Source organism: Oncorhynchus mykiss, chromosome 12 (genome assembly GCF_013265735.2).
Source record: "Oncorhynchus mykiss isolate Arlee chromosome 12, USDA_OmykA_1.1, whole genome shotgun sequence".
Classification (NCBI taxonomy): Eukaryota; Metazoa; Chordata; class Actinopteri; order Salmoniformes; family Salmonidae; genus Oncorhynchus; species Oncorhynchus mykiss.
In genome coordinates this window covers 8,078,203-8,101,671 of record NC_048576.1, presented here as the reverse complement: position 1 = coordinate 8,101,671, position 23,469 = coordinate 8,078,203, and the positions used below count along the sequence as shown (strand labels likewise).

Genomic DNA, 23,469 nt, shown 5'->3' with positions numbered 1-23,469 from the left:
AAAATATCTATATTTTGTGTCACTGGCCTATGGCACAATACCCCATAATATCAAAGTGGAATTCTGCTTAAAGAAAGTTTTACACATTTTTTTTTATTTTTAATAAAAATATTCTAAAAAATGCATCCTGTTTGCAATAAGGCACAAAAGTAAAACTGAAAAAAAAATTGGCAAACAAATTAACTTTATGTCCTAATACAAAGTGCTATGTTTGGGGAAAACCTAACAAAACACATTACTGAGTACTACTCTTCATATTTTCAAGCATGGTGGTGGCTGCATCATGCTATGGGTATGCTTGTCATCGGCAAGGACAAGGGAATATTTTTGTTGTTGTATATATATATAAAGAAACACAATAGAGCTAAGCACAGGCAAAATCCTAGTGGTAAACTTTGTTTCATTCTTTCCAACAGACACTGGGAGACAAATTCACCTTTCAGCAGGACAATATCCTAAAACACAAGGCCAAATCTACACTGGAGTTGTTTACCAAGACAACAGTGAATGTTCCTTAGCGGCCTAGTTACAGTTTTGATTTAAATCCCCTTGAAAATCTATGGCAAGACTTGAAAATGGCTGTCTAGAGTGATCAACAACCAACTTGACAGAGCTTGAATAATTTTTTAAGAATAATGTGAAAATATTGTACAATTCAGGTGTGCAAAAGCTCTTAGAGACTTACTCAGAAAGACTCACAGCTGTAATTGCTGCCAAAGGTGATTCTAACATGTATTGACGGAGGGGTGTGAATACTTATGTAAATGAGATATTTCTGTATTTCATTTTCAATTCATTTGCAAACATTTCTAAAAAAAAAAAATCACTTTGTCATTATGTGGTATTGTGTGTAGATAGGTGAGATTTAAAAAATATATATTTCATAAATTTTTCAATTCAGGTTGTAACACAACAAAATGTGGAATAAATCAAGGGGTATGAATACTTTCTGAAGGCCCTGTAGCTCCTACCTGAGGAGATCTTGCAGATATAGGCCTTGGCAGAATTACAATCGGTGTCGTTCCATGTTCCATGGAAGATAGGGTCTGCACGCATTGCTACACAGCCCTCTGTTTTGTGGTTACTAGGCTCCCCAGGTCCCCAGTGAGTGAAGAACACTGACCAGCCGTCTGTCCATGTATATGAACTGCTATCATCCTGTAGATACAACAAACAATCAACCAAGAGCAACCTGTCCACTTACCATAATCAAAGAAATGACAACTTCAAATTATCTTTGTTGTGATTAATGCCAGTTCAATTCAATAAAGAGGATTGGGCTAGCACCTTGCGTCTTAGTCCAATCCACGCGTCTGCTTTGCCCTGGAGTACAACCCCGGCCACAAAGGCCTGGTCGTAGCTCATGTCTACGCTGGCCAGGTTACCACCTTCCTGCTCACAGGCCACCTGAGCTGCATCCCACGTCTTCGGCTCCTCCACCAGCTTGTAGCAGTTCTTATACCAGGAGATGTAACCAGAGGGGCAGGGGTTTTTGGTTGGAGCTGGCGGAGCTATACTGCTTGCTGTCGGAATTAAATTATAGAACTTTTAACAAAAAGTCACAAAATCATTAAGCTGCAAAGAGTGAGTTGTGTGCAACAACAAAAAAGTAAAAAAAAAAAAAAAAGTCAGCACTAACATTTCTTCATGGAGCAGACCCAGCTATGCTCCTCAGTGCACAAGTCATCATTCCAGCGTCCACTCACCAAGTAGTTATGGGTAATGGCGGTGCAGTGCTCCTGGGGGAGGAAATAGGTCAAAGTTGAATCTTTGTTTTAACTTGTAGCTTAGTATCTCGTTTTAAACCGATCCAGTCCTATGAGTGGAAAAACCTTAGAACCTTTGACATTCGCGGTGTCCTTCAAAAACGCCTCATCTGAAGTATGTTGGAGCTGTGCATGATACTCACCCGTCCTCCATTGTTGTTGGGTTCCTTGTCGGCCCAGTTGGTGTACAACACTGGACTCACACCGTCACTCCAGCCAAACCCTCCCTCCACCAGGCTGTCTGTCAAGCCAATCCATGTTGGCAGCTTCAGATCCCTTAGATAGCTGGACACAAAGTCTGGAGAAAAGAGGCCATTCAAATATAAAACCACCATGAAAAAAGTCAAAGGAACTTTGATCGACTGGATCTCCAAAGCTAGAGCTGCTTCTGTAGCTTACCGTTCTCATATTGATTGTCGATGACAGCTAATTCTGCTCCTTTACTTTGGCACCAACTCCGAGCAGAGGTCCAGTTGGCTTTCATCCCGTGTTTGTGCCCTTGGAACATAAAGCACTTGTTTCGGAACAGCATCCATCCTAGGACAGACAAAGACACATGTTACTACTAGTGTTTTGGGGGATCATTTTACAATCAGAACCTGTAGTATTAACGGGGGTGTGTCTGCCCTACCCGCTGGGCAGTATCCCGTCCAGGGTTGGGTGGGAGGAGGTGGAGTGTGGTCTTCATTAGGGTATTTCTTACACAGGTAACCTGCATTGGTACGGGCGCAGTTGACATCATTCCAGTTACCTACGAGACACAAGATGCAGAATATGTTGGATGCAGGGCTCTAAATGAACCATTTTCAGCACAACATAAAAATTAGGAGCACAACATAAAAAGTTAGGAGCACAACATAAGAATTAGGAGCACAACATAAAAATTAGGAGCACAACATAAAAAGTTAGGAGCACAACATAAGAATTAGGAGCACAACATAAAAAGTTAGGAGCACAACATAAAAAGTTAGGAGCACAACATAAGAATTAGGAGCCCAACATAAAAATTAGGAGCACAACATAAAAATTAGGAGCACAACATAAAAATTAGGAGCACAACATAAAAATTAGGTGCACAACATAAGAATTAGGAGCACAACGTAAAAATTAGGAGCACAACATAAAAAGTTAGGAGCACAACATAAAAAGTTAGGAGCACAACCTAAAAATTAGGAGCACAACATAAGAATTAGGAGCCCAACATAAAAATTAGGAGCACAACATAAAAATTAGGAGCACAACATAAAAATTAGGAGCACAACATAAAAATTAGGTGCACAACATAAGAATTAGGAGCACAACGTAAAAATTAGGAGCACAACATAAAAATTAGGAGCACAACATAAAAAGTTAGGAGCACAACATAAAAAGTTAGGAGCACAACCTAAAAATTAGGAGCACAACATAAGAATTAGGAGCCCAACATAAGAATTAGGAGCACAACGTAAAAATTAGGAGCACAACATAAAAGCACCAGAAAATAAGATTTTTAAATTGATTGAGACACAGCCTATATTGAGCCTATACAAAGCTCTAGCTACTTTCGTGCCTTAACCCTATCAAAAGCAATTGAAAATGTTGATACAAAAACCTGTCATTGACATTCCAGTAATTTGTGGAAAAGTAGGTTTCTACATCACGTATTGCGATGCATCCCATTGAAAATTCTACACTGTCTCTTTAAGAGCGTCAAGTTCATTGCAATAATCTGATTATTGATCTCCTGAAGAAGTATCCCTTTTCCTTTCTTTCCTCAAATGTTTCGATATGCTGCTAATTAAGTTTGCTAGCTAGCTAATAAATTTACATGATTGAACAAGGTGTCAACAAATTCCCCGCGAGGAGTTTTGGTACAGCCTGCGAATTTTTTTACGAACGTATAGAACAATTCACGATAGGAGGGAAAAAAAATAATTGAGTCGGTAATATATGGGTCATACAGTATCTTTTTACCTGACAATCCGCTTATCCGTTTAGTAATGATGAAACAGTAACGAATCGGTGCGCACTTTCATCTCTAAGGCACTCGAAAACAACAGTACAACGAAGACTAATCATTATTATCTGGTTGCAAATTAGCAAAATATGCGACGAAAATTGTTGGATGGGAGTTGAATATTTTTTATTTATATTTTTATTCTATTTTTTCCCCCAGAAAGTTCAACCTGTTTACATCAGTACCTTGATGTCTGTTCATCTGGACACACTGTTCCTCCCCATTGGCATTATTAGGCTCTCCCACACCCCAGAAAACATATGTGACAGGGGACCAGTCCACCCACCTGGGTAGGGGAACAGAGATAGGTGGTTAGCAGTCTTGACAACGTCCCACACCATATTGTACAACAGTATGGGTAGTATCAATACAAAAAAATAGACTTACTGGTACTGGTCTGCTGCGATCCCAAACACAACCATTCCAATCCATGATGATTCAGCCCGTCCCGTCCCAATCTGCAATGTCAAGAAACGTTACTGAGAGGAGCCGCACACGGAGAGTTTTTGTAACATCTCCTGCACAACCGATAAACAAAACAAACACCAAAAAAAAGGTCTGCTTGGGCAAGCATTTCACACCATCGTGTTGATGTACGCCTGTTCATCTTTGTTTAAGATGGAGACCAGTAGAGCCTTCTCGTCGTAGCAACGGGACATAGCTGTCTGGAAGTCTACTATGTCGGTGTCATTGTAGTAGTAGCAGATGCCATTGTTCTTCCTCCAGACAGCGTTGGTACCGCAGTCAGGTGCTGGAAAAGATACAAGCCATTTCTCAGGGTCATACAGGTCACAGAAACTTCTGGAACAAATCAATGATCATGACTCTGCTGCGTGCCATCTTGTGGTTTAACAGTGCGATCAGAGGTGCACTAAGCTAAGCTACCTGGAACAGGAGGAGGGGGAACTGGAGGCACGATGGGTTTCTTCCCCTTGGAGATCATGCAGATCCAGTCCTGATGGGCATCACAGTTGAGATCGTTCCACCAAGAGGACGTCCCATTTGTGTTGCTCACCATCTCTACACAGTCCTCACGACCCTCATGGTTGTTGGGCTCCCCATGTCCCCAGTTGGTGTGGCTCACAGGAGTAGCGTCACTCCAGTGGTAACCTCCATCTGTAGGGTTGTGTTTCAGACCGATCCACTTGGACTTCCCCTTGGTGTACGTGGACAGGAAGCTCTCTTCCTCCATGTTATGGATACTGACAAGGTCTGCCCCCCTGGAGATACAGTCTTCACGGGCTGCAGGCCAACTCTTCTTCTTGGAGAAGTCCACCATGAAGAGCTACAACAAACATTTCGAGACGCTAAGGTTTTTTTTCAGTTCATATAGTGTTGAGGCTCTTTACCCTGTACTAGTTCGGCAGTTCAGATGAAGCTAGTCTGTATCTTTACCCTGTATCAGTTCAGATGAAGCTGGTCTGTATCTTTACCCTGTTCTAGTTCAGCAGTTCAGATGAAGCTAGTCTGTGTCTTTACCCTGTACTAGTTCAGCAGTTCAGATGAAGCTGGTCTGTATCTTTACCCTGTGCTAGTTCAGCAGTTCAGATGAAGCTGGTCTGTATCTTTACCCTGTGCTAGTTCAGCAGCTCAGATGAAGCTAGTCGGTGTATATTTACCCTGTATCAGTTCAGCAGTTCAGATGAAGCTAGTCTGTGTTTTACCATGTATCAGTTCAGATGAAGCTAGTCTGTGTATATTTACCCTGTACTAGTTCAGAGTGTTCAGATGAAGCTAGTCTGTGTCTTTACCCTGTATCAGTTCAGGTGAAGCTAGTCGGTGTATATTTACCCTGTACTAGTTCAGAGTGTTCAGATGAAGCTAGTCTGTGTCTTTACCCTGTATCAGTTCAGATGAAGCTGGTCTGTATCTTTACCATGTACTAGTTCAGCAGTTCAGATGAAGCTGGTCTATATCTTTACCCTGTACTAGTTCGGCAGTTCAGGTGAAGCTATTCTGTGTTTTACCCTGTGCTAGTTCAGCAGTTCAGATGAAGCTGGTCTGTATCTTTACCCTGTACTAGTTCAGCAGTTCAGATGAAGCTGGTCTGTATCTTTACCCTGTACTAGTTCAGCAGTTCAGATGAAGCTGGTCTGTATCTTTACCCTGTACTAGTTCGGCAGTTCAGGTGAAGCTAGTCTGTATCTTTACCCTGTACTAGTTCAGCAGTTCAGGTGAAGCTAGTCTGTATCTTTACCCTGTACTAGTTCAGCAGTTCAGATGAAGCTGGTCTGTATATTTACCCTGTGCTAGTTCAGCAGTTCAGATTAAGCTAGTCTGTGTCTTTAATGATTATCAGTTCACATAAAGATAGTGTGTATAGTTACCATGTATCAGTTCAGATGAAGCTAGTCTGTATCTTTACAGTGTATCAGTTCAGATGAAGCAAGTCTGTATCTTTACAGTGTATCAGTTCAGATGAAGCTAGTCTATATCTTTACCTTGTAGCAGTTCAGATGAAGCTAGTCTGTATCTTTACAGTGTATCAGTTCAGATGAAGCTAGTCTATATCTTTACCTTGTAGCAGTTCCTGAAGTGTCGCTCAGCCGTCCAACCGTCCGCACAGTCCGATGAAGGGGGAGGAGTTGGAGGTTTAGTGGGCGGGGTGATGTCAGGCCTTGGTGTCTCACACACGAATGGGAACACCTCAGTGCATGGCTTGTCATCCCAGAACCCACCAGTAAGGCCCGTAGTCATGGCAACGCAGGTTCCCGCATGGTTATCTGGAGGATCACAAAGACAATGGTAAACAATTCAACTGATATACTGACAGGAAAATACTTCAGATTCGATAATGGGTGTAAAATGACTGTACCTGGCTGGTTTCGATCCCAGTGTGTGAAGGTGAGAGGTGCTCCATTATCCCAGATGTAATCCACCCCTCCTGAGTCACCCGTGGCCCTCAGTCCAATCCACCACAAACCAGTGTATCTAGCCAGTTTCACCGTGAAGTGGGACTGTTCATAACTGGGAAAGACATCAAAGATATTATATTCAACAACCAATCAAAGACCAGCATTATAGACATCTTGAGGCATGCCAAGATTCTAAGCTGTTATTTATTTTACCTTTATTTAACAAGTCAGTTAAGAACAAATTCTTATTTTCAATGACGGCCTAGGAACAGTGGGTTAACTGCCTGTTCAGGGGCAGAACGACAGATTTGTACCTTTCAGCTTCCCCCGAGCTGAAAGGTACAAATCTGTTGTTCTGCCCCTTAACCCACTGTTCCTAGGCCGTCACGCCTTCCGGTTACTAGTCCAACGCTCTAACCACTAGGCTACCCTGCCGCCCCAAAAATGTGATGCCCCTTCGGATAAGAAATCAAATGGACCAGCCGGTTTCCAACAGATTGAAGTACACCAGACTGATGATCTGTATCTGCCACAACAGACACATAAAGACATCTTGTGAGATGCTGAGGTGATCACACTCACATGTCCCCAATGTGTAGAAGTTTGCTGTTTTGCTGCTCACAGAAGGCCTTGGCGTCTGACCAGGTTCTGGCGGTCTCTTCCATCCAGTAACAGGAATAGCCATAGGCGTCCCAGCCCTATGACACACACACACACACACACACACACACACACTGATGTGGTGCTGCAGAGGGACAGCTATAGGCAGGTACAGGTACAACAGGTACAACAGGACAAGCACTCACCTGTGTGCATCCGTACACAGTGGGCATGACGGAGGGAAGCGGGTAGTGGGCTTTGGGCATCTTGCATATATAAGTGTTCAGTTCTGTGCAGGGGACATCATTCCATCTACCAGTCTGTGATAAAGGAACATAAAACGTTTGGTTGGACAAGCGTCAGGTTAACGATAACAGTAAGGTTCAGAGAATGGGGTAAGAGTTAAGCATGCGTGGCCAAGCTAACCGTGTTACCTGATAAAACATCTCCACACAGTCCTCATTGAAGCCTTGATGATTGTTGGGTTCTCCTGGTGCCCAGTAGGTGAAAGTGACCCAGTGGTTGTCTGACCAGGAGAACAGGCCTGAGAAGCCCATATCATTCAGCCCAATCCACACATCATTGGTGGCTGGTGGAAAACACATCGAAAGAAGTCGTCAGCTAAGCTTTCCAACAATAAGTAGTGTTCATGTTCCCCCCTTACGGACCCATACTTCCCCATACGGACCCATACTTCCCCATACGGACCCATACAGACTGATACTTCCCCATACGGACCCATACTTCCCCATACGGACCGATACGGACCGATACTTCCCCATACGTACCGATACTTCCCCATACGTACCGATACTTCCCCATACGGACCAATACTTCCCCATACGTACCGATACGGACCCATACTTCCCCATACGGACCGATACTTCCCCATACTTCCCCATACGGACCGATACGGACCCATACGGACCCATACGGACCGATACTTCCCCATACGGACCCATACTTCCCCATACGGACCGATACTTCCCCATACTTCCCCATACGGACCAATACTTCCCCATACGGACCAATACTTCCCCATACGGACCGATACTTCCCCATACGGACCGATACTTCCCCATACGGACCCATACTTCCCCATACGGACCAATACTTCCCCATACGGACCAATACTTCCCCATACGGACCGATACTTCCCCATACGTACCGATACTTCCCCATACGGACCCATACTTCCCCATACGGACCGATACTTCCCCATACGGACCGATACTTCCCCATACGGACCCATACTTCCCCATACGGACCCATACTTCCCCATACGGACCGACACTTCCCCATACGGACCGACACTTCCCCATACGGACCCATACTTCCCCATACGGACCGATACGGACCCATACTTCCCCATACGGACCCATCATTGTGAGACTTCCCCATACGGACCGATACTTCCCCATACGAACCGATACTTCCCCATTCGGACCGATACTTCCCCATACGGACCGATACTTCCCCATACTTCCCCACACGGAATGATACTTCCCCATACGGACCGATACGGACCCATACTTCCCCATACGGACTGATACTTCCCCATACGGACCGATACTTCCCCATACGGACCGATACGGACCCATACGGACCGATACTTCCCCATACGGACCGATACTTCCCCATACGTACCGATACTTCCCCATACGGACCGATACCTCCCCATACGGACTGATACTTCCCCATACGGACCGATACTTCCCCATACGGACCCATACGGACCGATACTTCTCCATACGTACGGACAAGGTGGACTCTTACCCATGTAAAGGTAGCTCTCCAGCCAGCTCTGTTCTGTCATGGACTGAATGGACACCAGGTCAGCTCCCAGCTTCCTGCACTCTCCACGGGCTGCATGCCATGTCTTTTTATCTCCGTAGGGCTTGTAGCAGAACTCCCCAAATTCATACCAGTCAGGGCCCGAGCAACTCAACTCTGCAGAGGAATCAAAGTAGGAGTTGAGACAGCACATTCAAATCATATTTTTTTATTTAACTAGGCAAGTCAGTTAAGAACAAATTAGTATTTACAATGACGGCCAAACCCGGACGACGCTGGGCCAATTGTGCGCCGCCCTATGGGACTCCCGATCACAGCCAGTTGTGATACAGCCTGGGATCGAACCAGGGTCTGTAGTGACGCATCTAGCACTGAGATGCAGTGTCTTAGACCGCTGCGCCACTCGGAAGCCCATATTAGTGTCCTTAGGTAACTTGATTGATGTCTGAGCATTGGTGTAGTCTAACATACCTTTATCTGCAAACTGGTATGAAATTTGATAGTTCCCATCATACCTGTTGAAGGTCAATGGTTACTATGTTGGTATTGGTTGCATTTTCTGGGGGGGGGTTCGTAATTAATGAATTAATTAATTTAGTGCAGACAGTGCACCATCATGCAATAATAATAAGACACTCACTGCCTGGAGGTGATTCCGTTCTTGGTGGAGCCACTGTAGAAGTTCTGGCCTGGTTCTTTCAACATAGTACAGTCTCCTCCGATATCATTCAGGATTACTCCTGCATGGATTCCAGCTGCACAGATGTTGGAGTCCTTCGTGTAACGCAAGCACATATCAACGTACATCAATATCCTCACATTCCTCACTCCAAATTGTCTGTTGAATCATTGTGAGTTGATGGTTAAATCACTTAATTCACTCACCCCACGATATACGCCAGAGCCATAAACAGTATATAGTACTTGCGCACATCCTGCTGGGCAGTGTACGCTGAAAGATACACAATGTGAAATTAGCTTCATGTATTTTCCATTCATGTCTTATTAAAATCCTATATTGCCTCTACTTCACACTGCCTGCTCAGCCCAGACCCAAAATAACTTGACACAGTAGTCGTCAGGATCTGGGCAACGGAGCAGGCATTTTGGAGTAGAGGGCAGTAGACGCAGGGACTTACGTCATAAGATCATTTGCAAAGTTAAAGTTGGGCTTTGCATCACAGGACACAGCATCTGTGAAAAGAAAAACACCTCTCTCTGTATTCTGAGTGGACACAAAACATTTCTCAACAAAGAAATGCTAAGAGGTTAGCAAAACAGTTTTCGCCTACAGTCGGGTATACATCCCAGGATGTCAAAGCGAAGACCGGTCTGTCCGTTGAATTCCTGGGGAAGAATCCTGACATACTGGGCAGAGACAGGAGTGCCCAGAAGCTGTGTCTCTGGGGTGTTTCTGTCCATGCAGCCTGTGAATACCTGGACAAACAAGAAGAACCAAGTGCAATTATGATCTGGAGTTTATAATCCAGCTATCCCAATATGGTGCATTGGACCAAAGACCTACAAATTGTGGGCTGGCTTCCCAGACACATATTGAGCCTGGTCTTAGACTGCTTTTTAAGTCTAGGACTAGGCGTAAACTGTGCCTGGGAAACCGGCCGTGTATGTTTGATGTGGTTTACCCCTCCATCGTCTTTGTAGTCAGTCCATTTGCTTCCATCCATACTGTGCTGGATCTTGAATTTAGTCACCCAGTGATCTGCACCAGGACACCCCTGGATCACAACACCTGTGATCTTTTTGGCCTCACCAAGGTTCACCTGGATCCAGGAGTTTACTGCGGTGATGTCAGTGGAGAGGAAAATTAACATGATTGAAGTTCATTTCTGGAAAAATTCTAATTCTTTCACGAATACCAAATGTGAGATGAAGGACGAGGTGCCAGGTGAAACGTACAGGGATTTGATGGCATCCAGCAGGAGCCACCATTCAGACGAGCTCCGTTCGGACCGTGTGAACTCTGTGAGGACGAGGCAGACAGCATGGAGTCAGTGACGTTACCATCCTCCACACCAAGTCCCCTCAGACACACTGAAAGATCAAAACACAACCACAAGAGGCACATAATGTAAATAAGTGCAGTAAAATAATGTAACAGTGATTCATGGTTTCAGTTTTTTTGGGGGGTTCGGTCTGGTGGAGATTGGGTCTGGTTGGGGTTGGGCCTGTTTGGGTCTGGTTGGGGTTGTGTCTGGTTAGGGTTGGTTCTGGTTGGGGTTGGGGTCTGGTTGGGGTTGGGTCTGGTTGTGGTTGGGTCTGGTTGGGGTTGGGTCTGGTTAGGGTTGGGTCTGGTTAGGGTTGGATCTGGTTAGGGTTGGGTCTGGTGGGGGTTGGGTCTGGTTGGGGTTGGGTCTGGTTGGGGTTGGGTCTGGTTGGGGTTGGGTCTGGTTGGGGTTGGGTCTGGTTAGGGTTGGGTCTAGTTGGGGTTGGGTCTGGTTGGGGTTGGTTCTGGTTGGGGTTGGGTCTGGTTGGGGTTGGGTCTGTTTGGGGTTGGGTCTGGTTGGGGTTGGGTCTGGTTGGGTCTGTTTGGGGTTGGGTCTGGTTGGGGTTGGGTCTGGTTAGGGTTGGGTCTGGTTGGGGTCTGGTTAGGGTTGGGTCTGGTGGGGGTTGGGTCTGGTTAGGGTTGGGTCTGGTTGGGGTTGGGTCTGGTTGGGGTTGGGTTGGGTCTGGTTGGGGATTGTGTCTGGTTGGGGTCTGGTGGGGGTTGGGTCTGTTTGGGGTTGGGTCTGGTTAGGGTTGGGTTGGGTCTGGTTGGGGTTGGGTCTGTTTGGGGTTGGGTCTGGTTGGGGTTGGGTCTGGTTGGGGTTGGGTCTGGTTAGGGTTGGGTCTGGTTGGAGTCTGGTGGGGATTGGGTCTGGTGGGGGTTGGGTCTGGGTCTGGTTGGGGTTGTGTCTGGTTAGGGTCTGGTGGGGATTGGGTCTGGTGGGGGTTGGGTCTGGGTCTGGTTGGGGTTGGGTCTGGTTGGGGTTGGGTCTGGTTAGGGTCTGGTTGGGGTTGGGGTTGGGTCTGGTGGGGTTTGGGTCTGGTGGGGGTTGGGTCTGGTTAGGGTTGGGTCTGGTGGGGGTTGGGTCTGGTGGGGGTTGGGTCTGGTGGGGGTTGGGTCTGGTTGGGGTTGAGTTTGGTTAGGGTTGGGTCTGGTTAGGATTGGGTCTGGTTAGGGTCTGGTTGAGTCTGGTGGGGGTTGGGTCTGGTTGGGTCTGGTGGGGGTTGGATGTGGTGGGGGTTGGGTCTGGTCGCCTACCATTTTGCTCACAGCTGTACACCACTTCCAGGTATTTGGAGATTGAAGGGCAGGGGTCAGTTTCAGTATAGGCATACAAGAAGCAGAAGGGTCGGTTGTCACACGCCTTTCGTACCAAAGGCAGGATGCCATCTGGGTCTGGTTGGGGTTGGGTCTGGTTGGGGTTGGGTCTGGTTGGGGTTGGGTCTGGTTGGGGTTGGGTCTGGTTAGGGTTGGGTCTAGTTGGGGTTGGGTCTGGTTGGGGTTGGTTCTGGTTGGGGTTGGGTCTGGTTGGGGTTGGGTCTGTTTGGGGTTGGGTCTGGTTGGGGTTGGGTCTGGTTGGGTCTGTTTGGGGTTGGGTCTGGTTGGGGTTGGGTCTGGTTAGGGTTGGGTCTGGTTGGGGTCTGGTTAGGGTTGGGTCTGGTGGGGGTTGGGTCTGGTTAGGGTTGGGTCTGGTTGGGGTTGGGTCTGGTTGGGGTTGGGTTGGGTCTGGGTCTGGTTGGGGATTGTGTCTGGTTGGGGTCTGGTGGGGGTTGGGTCCGGTTGGGGTTGGGTCTGTTTGGGGTTGGGTCTGGTTGGGGTTGGGTCTGGTTGGGTCTGTTTGGGGTTGGGTCTGGTTGGGGTTGGGTCTGGTTAGGGTTGGGTCTGGTTGGGGTCTGGTTAGGGTTGGGTCTGGTGGGGGTTGGGTCTGGTTAGGGTTGGGTCTGGTTGGGGTTGGGTCTGGTTGGGGTTGGGTTGGGTCTGGGTCTGGTTGGGGTCTGGTGGGGGTTGGGTCCGGTTGGGGTTGGGTCTGTTTGGGGTTGGGTCTGGTTAGGGTTGGGTTGGGTCTGGTTGGGGTTGGGTCTGTTTGGGGTTGGGTCTGGTTGGGGTTGGGTCTGGTTGGGGTTGGGTCTGGTTAGGGTTGGGTCTGGTTAGGGTTGGGTCTGGTTGGAGTCTGGTGGGGATTGGGTCTGGTGGGGGTTGGGTCTGGGTCTGGTTGGGGTTGTGTCTGGTTAGGGTCTGGTGGGGATTGGGTCTGGTGGGGGTTGGGTCTGGTTGGGGTTGGGTCTGGGTCTGGTTGGGGTTGGGTCTGGTTGGGGTTGGGTCTGGTTAGGGTCTGGTTGGGGTTGGGGTTGGGTCTGGTGGGGTTTGGGTCTGGTGGGGGTTGGGTCTGGTTAGGGTTGGGTCTGGTTAGGGTTGGGTCTGGTGGGGGTTGGGTCTGGTGGGGGTTGGGTCTGGTTGGGGTTGAGTTTGGTTAGGGTTGGGTCTGGTTAGGATTGGGTCTGGTTAGGGTCTGGTTGAGTCTGGTGGGGGTTGGGTCTGGTTGGGTCTGGTGGGGGTTGGATGTGGTGGGGGTTGGGTCTGGTCGCCTACCATTTTGCTCACAGCTGTACACCACTTCCAGGTATTTGGAGATTGAAGGGCAGGGGTCAGTTTCAGTATAGGCATACAAGAAGCAGAAGGGTCGGTTGTCACACGCCTTTCGTACCAAAGGCAGGATGCCATCTACAGTGCATGTTCCTGATAGGGATAACCAATGCGTTAGTAACATCGTTGTCTGAAGCACTGTATTAAGCCTAACACATAAATAATATGCCATTAGGAGTTGGTTGCTCTTATAGTTATAACCTATTTGAGTTTCAGAGGTAAAAGCAATTTGTTCTGTACCTGAAGCTCCTTCCTGGTGGGGGCAGATCTTGTCACTCTTGCGGCCAAAGAAAGCTGACTGGATGTTGATGACACTGTTGGTATCACAGTGGAGGACAGCACTGGAGTCCTCACAGATGTAAGCCGTTTCAAACCCTACAGGAGATCGCAACCCGTACAAACACGGTCAACAGGGTTCAAAGACAGTGAAAAGGAGTCTCCAGACTCTTAAATCAGATTTTAAAAAGGCAATAGTAAACATGGGCATTAATAGTCCACAGTTTATTCAAGCCTTGACGATCCCAGTTAGAGAGCTTTTTAACTCACTTCTAACAGTAGAGGCATCTGAGATTACTGTGAACAAGGGAAATAGTTTAAAACTACTATTGAATAATGTGGCTGTTCTGATGGACCACGTGGTTTATCTAACTCTACTACAAACCCTCCTCACCAAGTTTATTGGGGCGGCAGGGTAGCCTAGTGGTTAGAGCGTTGGACTAGTAACCGTAAAGGTTGCAAGATTGAATCCCTGAGCTGACAAAGTACAAATCTGTCGTTCTGCCCCCTGAACAAGGCAGTTAACCCACTGTTCCCCCGTAGGCTGTCATTGAAAATAAGAACTTGTTCTTAACTGACTTGCCTAGTTAAATAAAGGAAAAATAAATGATTTATCTATAAGAGCAGGGTTAATTTATCTTACCATCGTGGGGTGGAGGAGAAACTGGTGTGTTTCCTGAAAGAAACCATTAGAAGTAGGGTTTAAAAATAACATTTGAAAAGGTTCAAAAACACAACCATCTGTACAGGACCAGGTTACCTCTGCGTTTGCATATGTATCCTCTATTGTAATCACAGTTGTCATCGTTCCAGTAGCCGGTGTTGATAAGCATGGAAAGGCAATCCTCTCCTCCATAGTTGTCTGGGTTGCCTGAGTGAGGCAAAGAGGAGGTAGAGAAATGTGATGCTTGGTATTTGTACCACCTAGCAACTCGGGGGAGTCCCCACTCTAAAATACATGCAACAAAAATATACAAAAAAATAAGCATTACCTGCGTTCCAGTGGATAAGTCATAAGACTGCTGAACAGCTAATCAAACGGCTAGCCGGAATATTTGCATTGATCCCCCCCATTTGTTTTATGCTGCTGTTATTCGCTGTTTATTATCTTTTATCTATTATCTATGCATAGACACTTACCTACCTACATGTACACTTTACCCCTACCTACATGTACACTTTACCCCTACCTACATGTACACTTTACCCCTACCTACATGTACACTTTACCCCTACCTACATGTACACTTTACCCCTACCTACATGTACACTTTACCCCTACCTACATGTACACTTTACCCCTACCTACATGTACACTTTACCCCTACCTACATGTACACTTTACCCCTACCTACATGTACAATTTACCCCTACCTACATGTACACTTTACCCCTACCTACATGTACACTTTACCCCTACCTACATGTACACTTTACCCCTACCTACATGTACACTTTACCCCTACCTACATGTACACTTTACCCCTACCTACATGTACACTTTACCCCTACCTACATGTACACTTTACCCCTACCTACATGTACACCTTACCCCTACCTACATGTACACTTTACCCCTACCTACATGTACACTTTACCCCTACCTACATGTACACTTTACCCCTACCTACATGTACACTTTACCCCTACCTACATGTACACTTTACCCCTACCTACATGTACACTTTACCCCTACCTACATGTACACTTTACCCATGCCTACATGTACACTTTACCCCTACCTACATGTACACTTTACCCCTACCTACATGTACACTTTATCCCTACCTACATGTACACTTTACCCCTACCTACATGTATTACCTCAATTATCTCAACTAACCTGTACCCCCACACATTGACTCGGTACTGGTACCCCCTGTATATATAGCCATGTTACTACCTGGTACTTCCTGTATATAGCCATGTTACTACCTGGTACTTCCTGTATATAGCCATGTTACTACCTGGTACCTCTGCACATTGACTCGGTACTGGTACCCCCTGTATATAGCCATGTTAATACCTGGTACCCCCTGTATATAGCCATGTTACTACCTGGTACTTCCTGTATATAGCCTCATTATTGTTATTTTATTGTCTTGCTTTTTTAAACTAGTTTATTTAGTAAATATTTTCTGAACTCTATTTTCTTAAAACTGCATTGTTGGTTAAGTGATTGTGAATAAGCATTCCACTGTAATTCGGGCGCATGTGATAAATACAATTTTAATTGATTTGAGGTATCCGAAAGCATCAGGACTATTACCTGCATTCCAGTGGATGTATCTGAAAGGGGAGCCATCAGTCCACTCCCATCCCCCCTCTGTGATGGAGTCATGTCCTCCCATCCACACGGAGACGCCCGTGGGAATCAGCTGGACCTTAGCTGTTCATGAACACAACACATCAGAGTACTATTCATTTGAATTGCCATTGTGAATAAACAACATTGTTGTAGTACTTTTTTTTTTTTTACGGAGAAGAATAATAGCACTTAACCAGTTAACCCACTGTTCCTAGGCCGTCATTGAAAATAAGAACTTGTTCTTAACTGACTTGCCTAGTTAAATAAAGGTAAAATTTATAATTTACAAAATTTACAAAAACCATCTGTACATTGAATGAAGGCTTGCTCAAAAGGCTCGGTGATGCTGAGAAGGTCCCCTTTCTGGTTTACACAGTCAGCACGTGCATCAGCCCATTTCCTCATGGACAGGTAGTTAAACAGGTAGCAGTAGTCATTGAACGGGTCTGACATCCAAGAGCCACACTTCTCATTCCAATCTGCGGGAGAAAAATCGGATGATATCTTTTGGAATAGGGTAGGGCTTACAACACACTCTGAAAAAAAGCAACCTGTTTGTTTTGCATTTAAACTGCACAAATATAATCGTGTGTGGTTAAAATGGCCAACGGTCAAACTGATTTCTTGTTGGAAATTGCAAGTGAGAGGTTTTGGGGTTGCAAAGAATGGTAAACTTAGGAGAGAAGCTGCTACTTTTACCTGGCCCCGATGTGGGAGGTATGGGTGGGGGTCCTTGACCTTTTGCTGAGGGTTAGAAAGACAGTTGAGTGATGAACATTCTGTGGTCAACAGGCATTTACTTTTGAATAGTGAGCCAATATACAGTAACTTCGGAAAGTATACAGACCCCTTGACTTTTTCCAAATGTTGTTACGTTACAGACCCAAAATTGATTACATAAAAAAAAAATCCTCAGCAAGCTACTGGGGAAGGGCACCAAAACATTTCTGCAGCATTGAAGGTCCCCAAGAACACATTGGCCTCCATCATTGTTACATGGAAGAAGTTTGGAACCACCAAGACTCTTCCGAGAGCTGACCGTCCGGCCAAACTGAGAAATCGCGGGAGAAGGGCCTTGGTCAGGAAGGTGACCAAGAACCTGATGGTCACTCTGACAGAACTCTAGAATTACTCTGTGGAGATGAGAGAACCTTCCAGAAGGACAACAATCTCTGCAGCACTCCACCAAATCAGGCCTTTATGGTAGAGTGGCCAGAAGGCGGCAGCTCCTCAGTTAAAGGCAAATGTCAGCCCGCTTGGAGTTTGCCAATAGGCCCCTAAATATTCTCACACCAGAGAAACAAGATTCTCTGGTGTGATGAAACTAAGATTGAACAATTTTGCCTGAATGCCAAGTGTCACGTCTGAAGAAAACCTGGCACCATCCCTATGGTGAAGCATGGAGGTGGCAGCATCATGCTGCGGGGATGTTTTTCAGCAGAATGAACTGGGAGACTAGTCAGGATCGAGGCAAAGATGAACGGAGCAAAGTACAGAGAGTTCCTTGATGAAAACCTGCTCCAGAGTGATCAGGTCAAAGGTTCACCTTGCAACAGGACAAAAACCCTAAGCACACAATTAAGAAAACACAGGAGTGGCTTCGGGACAAGTCTCTGAATGTCCTTGAGTGGCCTAGCCAGAGCCCGGACTTGAACCCAATCGAACATCTCTGGAGAGACCTGGAAGTAGCTGTGCAGCAACGCTCCCCATCCAACCTGAAAGAGCTTGAGAGGATCTGCAGAGAAGAATGGGCGAAACTCCCCAAACACAGGTGTGCCACGCTTGTAGCGTCATACCCAAAAAGACTCAAGGATGTAATCGATGCCAAAGGTGCTTCAACAAAGTACTGAGTAAAGGGTTTGAATATTTGTAATACATGTAAATGTGATATTTTATTCGCAAAAATGTCTAAAAATCTGTTTTCGCTTTGTGAGGGGTATGGTGTATAGATTGATGAGGAAAAAAACGAATTTGATCAATGTTAGAATACGGCTGTAAAGACACAAAATGTGGAAAATGTTCAGGGGTCTGAATACTTTCAGAATGCACTGTATGTATATGTTTTACAAAGAACATTCAACAATGGGAAATGGTGAAAGGACCAATCAGACCTTTTCTGCAGACAAATTCCAATGTGGAGGTGCAGAACTCATCGTTGAGTAGCCCTGCTTCATGGTGGTTGAATCCCCTAATATTGGAACAATCCTCATTGCCCTGCCAGTTATCAGGCTGGTTGGGTGCCCATGGTAGAAAGTCCTGGAAGAGAGAGTGAAGCCAAACTGAATGTTAATTTAAGCTAGACTCTCTCAAATGTGTATACCATAAAAGATTTGGCATATTTGTCACTCACGGATGGAGTCCCATCCGACCAGACCCACACTCCTTCTGTCCTACTGTCACTAAGACCAACCCAGGATGGTGCGGGCATATGAGCTGCAAAATAACATTTCCAATGGAATATAACATTTTAAAGAAATAAAATATATTTATTCTATATTTGTACAAAATATAGATGTTTATTTTTTATTTTTTTTAATATATATATATTTTTTACATTTAGTCAACCACTCACCAGTTATGAAGCTCAGTTCTTCTTGAGTATGAAAACTTGCCAGGTGGCCTCTTTGACTGGCACAGTAACTCTCTGCATCTAGCCAATTTTTCACCATTTCAGTCTCAAAGTGATAGCAGTAGTCTCCATAGAGAAGATACCCGGCATCACAATGAGAATCTACACCAACACAATGTAAAGCATTATGTTATATGTCAAACAGTATATTGATAGAATAAATAACGCATTAGTTTGCGTTGACATGATTTACAGGAATACAAAACAAATGTCTTCCAGTTGTCAGTCACAGTTGTTCCACTAACCTGGAACAGAGGTCGGCTTAACATTTTGACCCCCCACCATTTTACAAATGTATCCCAGGTTTTTGAAGCAATTGGTTGTTTCCCATTTTCCAGAGAAATCTCCTGTAAGACAAAAAAACCAATAAAACAAAGTTCTGTACCTTTCTTCGTCTATGATCCAGAGTTATGATCCAGAGAGTTTGTTGATTGATTGAGTGATACGTGTAGTACAGACCACATGCCCTTACCGGTGTAGATTTGACCGCAGTCCCAGAGGTTTACTGTGTTCTTGGGAAAGCTAGGTTTCCAATTGGAGAACGTAATATCTGTTTTGTCCACCCATCTGAATGTACCATCCTGGTCCTCATCTAGTGACATCACAAATCAGGAAATTGTAGACTTGGCCTTTTCATTGATTTAAAATTGGAGTTTTTAGTAAATATTCTGCAGTCTCTCTTTACACGATGCAACCAGCAGTGCTTGTCAATGCCAAATCGGGTGTCACAGATCACAGTGAAAAGCTCATAAGATATTGGCCAAATAAAACTAGGGGTTAAATCTGTACGTCTGATATACCTGCAACACCAATCCAGACATCAGGCACTTCCCCTTGATTAAGGTCTGGCAGATGAGTGTTGATGAAGTATTGCTCCTCTTGACTTAAAACAACAAGTGATACGAATTAGAAAATGATTTCATTTTCTTATCAATCATTATGTTCAGTAAATCATGTGTTGTTTCTTACGTCTTAATTGTCACCAGGTTAGCCCCCTCACTTGAACACTTCTGTTGAGCCTCATGCCAACTGGTCAGGAACATCGTGTTGCTGACCACCCAGTAACAGTTCCCACTGAAGCTGATCCAACCGGGAGGGCAAATTGCTTTTCAGAGAAAAATAGAACACAGTACAGAGCAGTGGTCACCAACCGGTCGATCGCTCTCGACTGGTACAAACTCTGCCTACCCGGGCGGGCCCAGGAAGCAAAGCAAGTCCACTATAGGTCTACCGCTGGCCAAACGGATGGCTCAGATGGCAGCGTCTGCAGTAATGTACAACAAGCAGTGCAGCAGTAATGAATTAGTAGGAAAGTGTATCTATAGGCTTTCGTTGTTGTTATTATTAGCGGCTTAGGTATTTTTTAATATCGAGGAATATTTCACTCTCTCTGTTCATAGGAGTGACAACATGAATTTGTGCATTAATGCGGTGCGACTCAGGTTTCGCTATCATCTGGAAGGCGTCAGTGGAGGGAAGGTAGAAAAGAGGGATGATGAGAGGCGGACCCTCAGTCTGCTGCTCTCTCCCTCCGCTGAGACAGACCCTCAGTCTGCTACTCTCTCCCTCCGCTGAGACTGACCCTCAGTCTGCTGCTCTCTCCCTCGGCTGAGACAGGCCCTCAGTCTGCTAATCTCTCTCTCCACTGAGACTAACCCTCAGTCTGCTGCTCTCTCCCTCCGCTGAGACTGACCCTCAGTCTGCTACTCTCTCCCTCTGCTGAGACTGACCCTCAGTCTGCTACTCTCTCTCTCCGCTGAGACTGACCCTCAGTCTGCTATTCTCTCCCTCCGCTGAGACTGACCATCAGTCTGCTGCTCTCTCCCTCCGCTGAGACTGACTCTCAGTCTGCTACTCTCTCTCTCCACTGAGACTGACCCTCAGTCTGCTGCTCTCTCTCTCCATTGAGACTGACCCTCAGTCTGCTACTCTCTCCCTCCGCTGAGACTGACCATCAGTCTGCTACTCTCTCCCTCCGCTGAGACTGACCCTCAGGCTGCTACTCTCTCCCCCCGCTGAGACTGACCCTCAGTCTGCTACTCTCTCTCTCCGCTGAGACTGACCCTCAGTCTGCTACTCTCTCCCTCCGCTGAGACTGACCCTCAGTCTGCTACTCTCTCCCTCCGCTGAGACAGGCCCTCAGTCTGCTACTCTCTCCCCCCGCTGAGACTGACCCTCAGTCTGCTACTCTCTCCCTCCACTGAGACTGACCCTCAGTCTGCTACTCTCTCTCTCCGCTGAGACTGACCCTCAGGCTGCTACTCTCTCCCCCCGCTGAGACTGACCCTCAGTCTGCTACTCTCTCTCTCCGCTGAGACTGACCCTCAGTCTGCTACTCTCTCCCCCCGCTGAGACTGACCCTCAGTCTGCTACTCTCTCCCTCCGCTGAGACTGACCATCAGATGCAGGCACCATCAGCACAGTAACATAAAAATAAAAATAAAAAAGCAAATGATTTAAATGTATGCTCATTTAACGGATGTGAAACGGCTAGCTTAGTTAGCAGTGTGCGCTAAATAGCGTTTCAATCGGTGACGTCACTTGCTCTGAGACCTGGAAGTAGTGGCTCCCCTTGCTCTGCAACGGCCGCGGCTTTTGTGGAGCGATGGGTAACGACGCTTCGTGGGTGTCAGTTGTTGATGTGTGCAGAAGGTCCCTGGTTCGCGCCCGGGTATGGGCGAGGGGACGGTCTAAATTTATACTGTTACACTCATGTAACAGTATAGACTTTACGTCCATCCCCTCACCTCAACCTGTGCGCGAACCAGGTGTAACAGTATAAATTTAGACCGTCCCCTCGCCCATACCCGGGCGCGAACCAGAGACCTTCTGCACACATCAACAGTTACCCTCGAAGCATCGTTACCCATCGCTCCACAAAAGCCGCGGCCCTTGCCGCGGCCTCGAAGTCAGTTGTTGATGTGTGCAGAAGGTCCCTGGTTCGCGCCCGGGTATGGGCGAGGGGACGGTCTAAATTTATACTGTTACACTCATGTAACAGTATAGACTTTACGTCCATCCCCTCGCCTCAACCTGTGCGCGAACCAGGTGTAACAGTATAAATTTAGACCGTCCCCTCGCCCATACCCGGGCGCGAACCAGGGACCTTCTGCACACATCAACAGTTACCCTCGAAGCATCGTTACCCATCGCTCCACAAAAGCCGCAGCCCTTGCAGAGCAAGGGGAACTACTACTTTAAGGTCTCAGAGCAAGTGACGTCACCGATTGAAACGTCACTAGCGAGCACCACCGCTAACTAGCTAGCCATTTCACATCGGCTACACTCACTTAGCTGTGCTTCAAAAGTAATACAAGAACGGATCTATTACCGGGGTGATCATAAAGCCTAACTTAAATTTTAAAATATATATATTTTTAACAACAATGCATTTGCAGGGCAATTCAAGCAAAGCCCAATATGCGGTGATAATGTATTAGCTGTATTAGCTTAATGCACAAACCTCATTGCTAGAGTTCTGTTCTAATTGGTTAATGTTGCATAGGCTTACGTTATTTTAAGCAATGTTTGAAAAAAATCTGCATTTTGATTCAAAGTGATCTTAACTCAAAAAAGGTTGGTGACCACTGGTATAGAGCATTCACTCACTGCTGTACAATGTAGAAGAAAACGGGACATTCAAGAGGGTGCTACGAAATCAATGTCAAAACGTTGTTTTCTTTGCCCTGTGTTATTATAAATTACATAGAATTAATCTTTAGATTGTTCTCTACAATATTGTCCCCTTAGCTATTATGCGAGCACTTGACAGTGTTGATGAAATAAGAAAATGAATTTGCTGTGATCGTTGCTAGTTTAGACTGCGCTGCTCTTGGCAGTATCTCTTCCATATTTGGTGTTGTGAGGTGGTACCATTTGAAGGTGTTTCCGCTGGTTGGACAAATCAAAATCAACTTGATACCTTCGTCATTTTTCACATACAGATCATTGGCTTTCATTGCATATAACCGCGATCAATCTGCGTTGAGAGGGGGCCGTTTCTATGGCGACGTAAATGGCAAGACTCAGAAATACACAATGAAAACAGGAACAGATTGTCTTTACGGAGGATGGATATTGAAATTCGGTCTTTTAGCTTTGTAAATAAATATATATTTATTCCATATTTAGTTTTGTATTGAGCAGATTTAATTTAGAAAAAGGCCCATGTTTTCACTCAGGAGCCTCAGTAGACCTTCGAAGTTAGCGCCTTTCTGCCGCCGAGCAGTGACCACTTGTATCTACATTGTTGCTTTGTATTGAATTGCCTTGAGATAATTAAATAGGACCATATCAAACCATATAATAATTGGCAATGTATTAAGTTGAATCAAGATCGCATGTCATGTCAGAGTCATTTGAGCTAATACCACATAATTCACATGGTTATTTATCCAGTAATGTTTTCTGAAGATCTGAGCTTACTGTTGAGTGCTCTTTTGCACATGTAAGGACGCTCATAGCGGCATATATGGGACTTCCACTTCCCAAAGTCCTGTCCTGCCTCCTTGATCACTGCCACACAAATCCCGTTCTGCTTTTCACTGTCGGAGAAAACATATTTTCACTACGAAGCTAGAATAAACCCTGCACAATC

General features: G+C 45.8%; 1 protein-coding gene across 1 annotated transcript in view; it reads right to left on the bottom strand.

The window, feature by feature from the left end:
- The window catches only part of LOC110536912 (macrophage mannose receptor 1), a 50,121-nt gene that overhangs the window by 21,420 nt on the left and 5,232 nt on the right, over positions 1-23,469 (bottom strand). Inside the window, exons 7-44 of the mRNA XM_036936809.1 lie at positions 23,298-23,416; positions 19,842-19,977; positions 19,673-19,755; positions 19,345-19,464; positions 19,118-19,219; positions 18,816-18,974; positions 18,594-18,676; positions 18,355-18,499; positions 16,943-16,987; positions 16,555-16,722; positions 16,205-16,324; positions 14,696-14,806; positions 14,579-14,611; positions 13,900-14,034; positions 13,606-13,752; positions 10,929-11,063; positions 10,655-10,809; positions 10,304-10,448; positions 10,151-10,205; positions 9,897-9,963; positions 9,652-9,785; positions 9,483-9,526; positions 8,994-9,167; positions 7,652-7,806; positions 7,424-7,537; positions 7,200-7,315; positions 6,578-6,729; positions 6,280-6,485; positions 4,648-5,047; positions 4,344-4,513; positions 4,150-4,220; positions 3,948-4,048; positions 2,398-2,517; positions 2,166-2,303; positions 1,910-2,064; positions 1,640-1,739; positions 1,288-1,523; positions 972-1,158 (exon numbers count right to left, since the gene is read on the bottom strand). Coding sequence (XP_036792704.1) covers positions 972-1,158; positions 1,288-1,523; positions 1,640-1,739; positions 1,910-2,064; positions 2,166-2,303; positions 2,398-2,517; positions 3,948-4,048; positions 4,150-4,220; positions 4,344-4,513; positions 4,648-5,047; positions 6,280-6,485; positions 6,578-6,729; positions 7,200-7,315; positions 7,424-7,537; positions 7,652-7,806; positions 8,994-9,167; positions 9,483-9,526; positions 9,652-9,785; positions 9,897-9,963; positions 10,151-10,205; positions 10,304-10,448; positions 10,655-10,809; positions 10,929-11,063; positions 13,606-13,752; positions 13,900-14,034; positions 14,579-14,611; positions 14,696-14,806; positions 16,205-16,324; positions 16,555-16,722; positions 16,943-16,987; positions 18,355-18,499; positions 18,594-18,676; positions 18,816-18,974; positions 19,118-19,219; positions 19,345-19,464; positions 19,673-19,755; positions 19,842-19,977; positions 23,298-23,416 — 5,036 coding nt within the window. The remainder of the gene's footprint in view (positions 1-971; positions 1,159-1,287; positions 1,524-1,639; positions 1,740-1,909; positions 2,065-2,165; positions 2,304-2,397; positions 2,518-3,947; positions 4,049-4,149; positions 4,221-4,343; positions 4,514-4,647; positions 5,048-6,279; positions 6,486-6,577; positions 6,730-7,199; positions 7,316-7,423; positions 7,538-7,651; positions 7,807-8,993; positions 9,168-9,482; positions 9,527-9,651; positions 9,786-9,896; positions 9,964-10,150; positions 10,206-10,303; positions 10,449-10,654; positions 10,810-10,928; positions 11,064-13,605; positions 13,753-13,899; positions 14,035-14,578; positions 14,612-14,695; positions 14,807-16,204; positions 16,325-16,554; positions 16,723-16,942; positions 16,988-18,354; positions 18,500-18,593; positions 18,677-18,815; positions 18,975-19,117; positions 19,220-19,344; positions 19,465-19,672; positions 19,756-19,841; positions 19,978-23,297; positions 23,417-23,469) is intronic.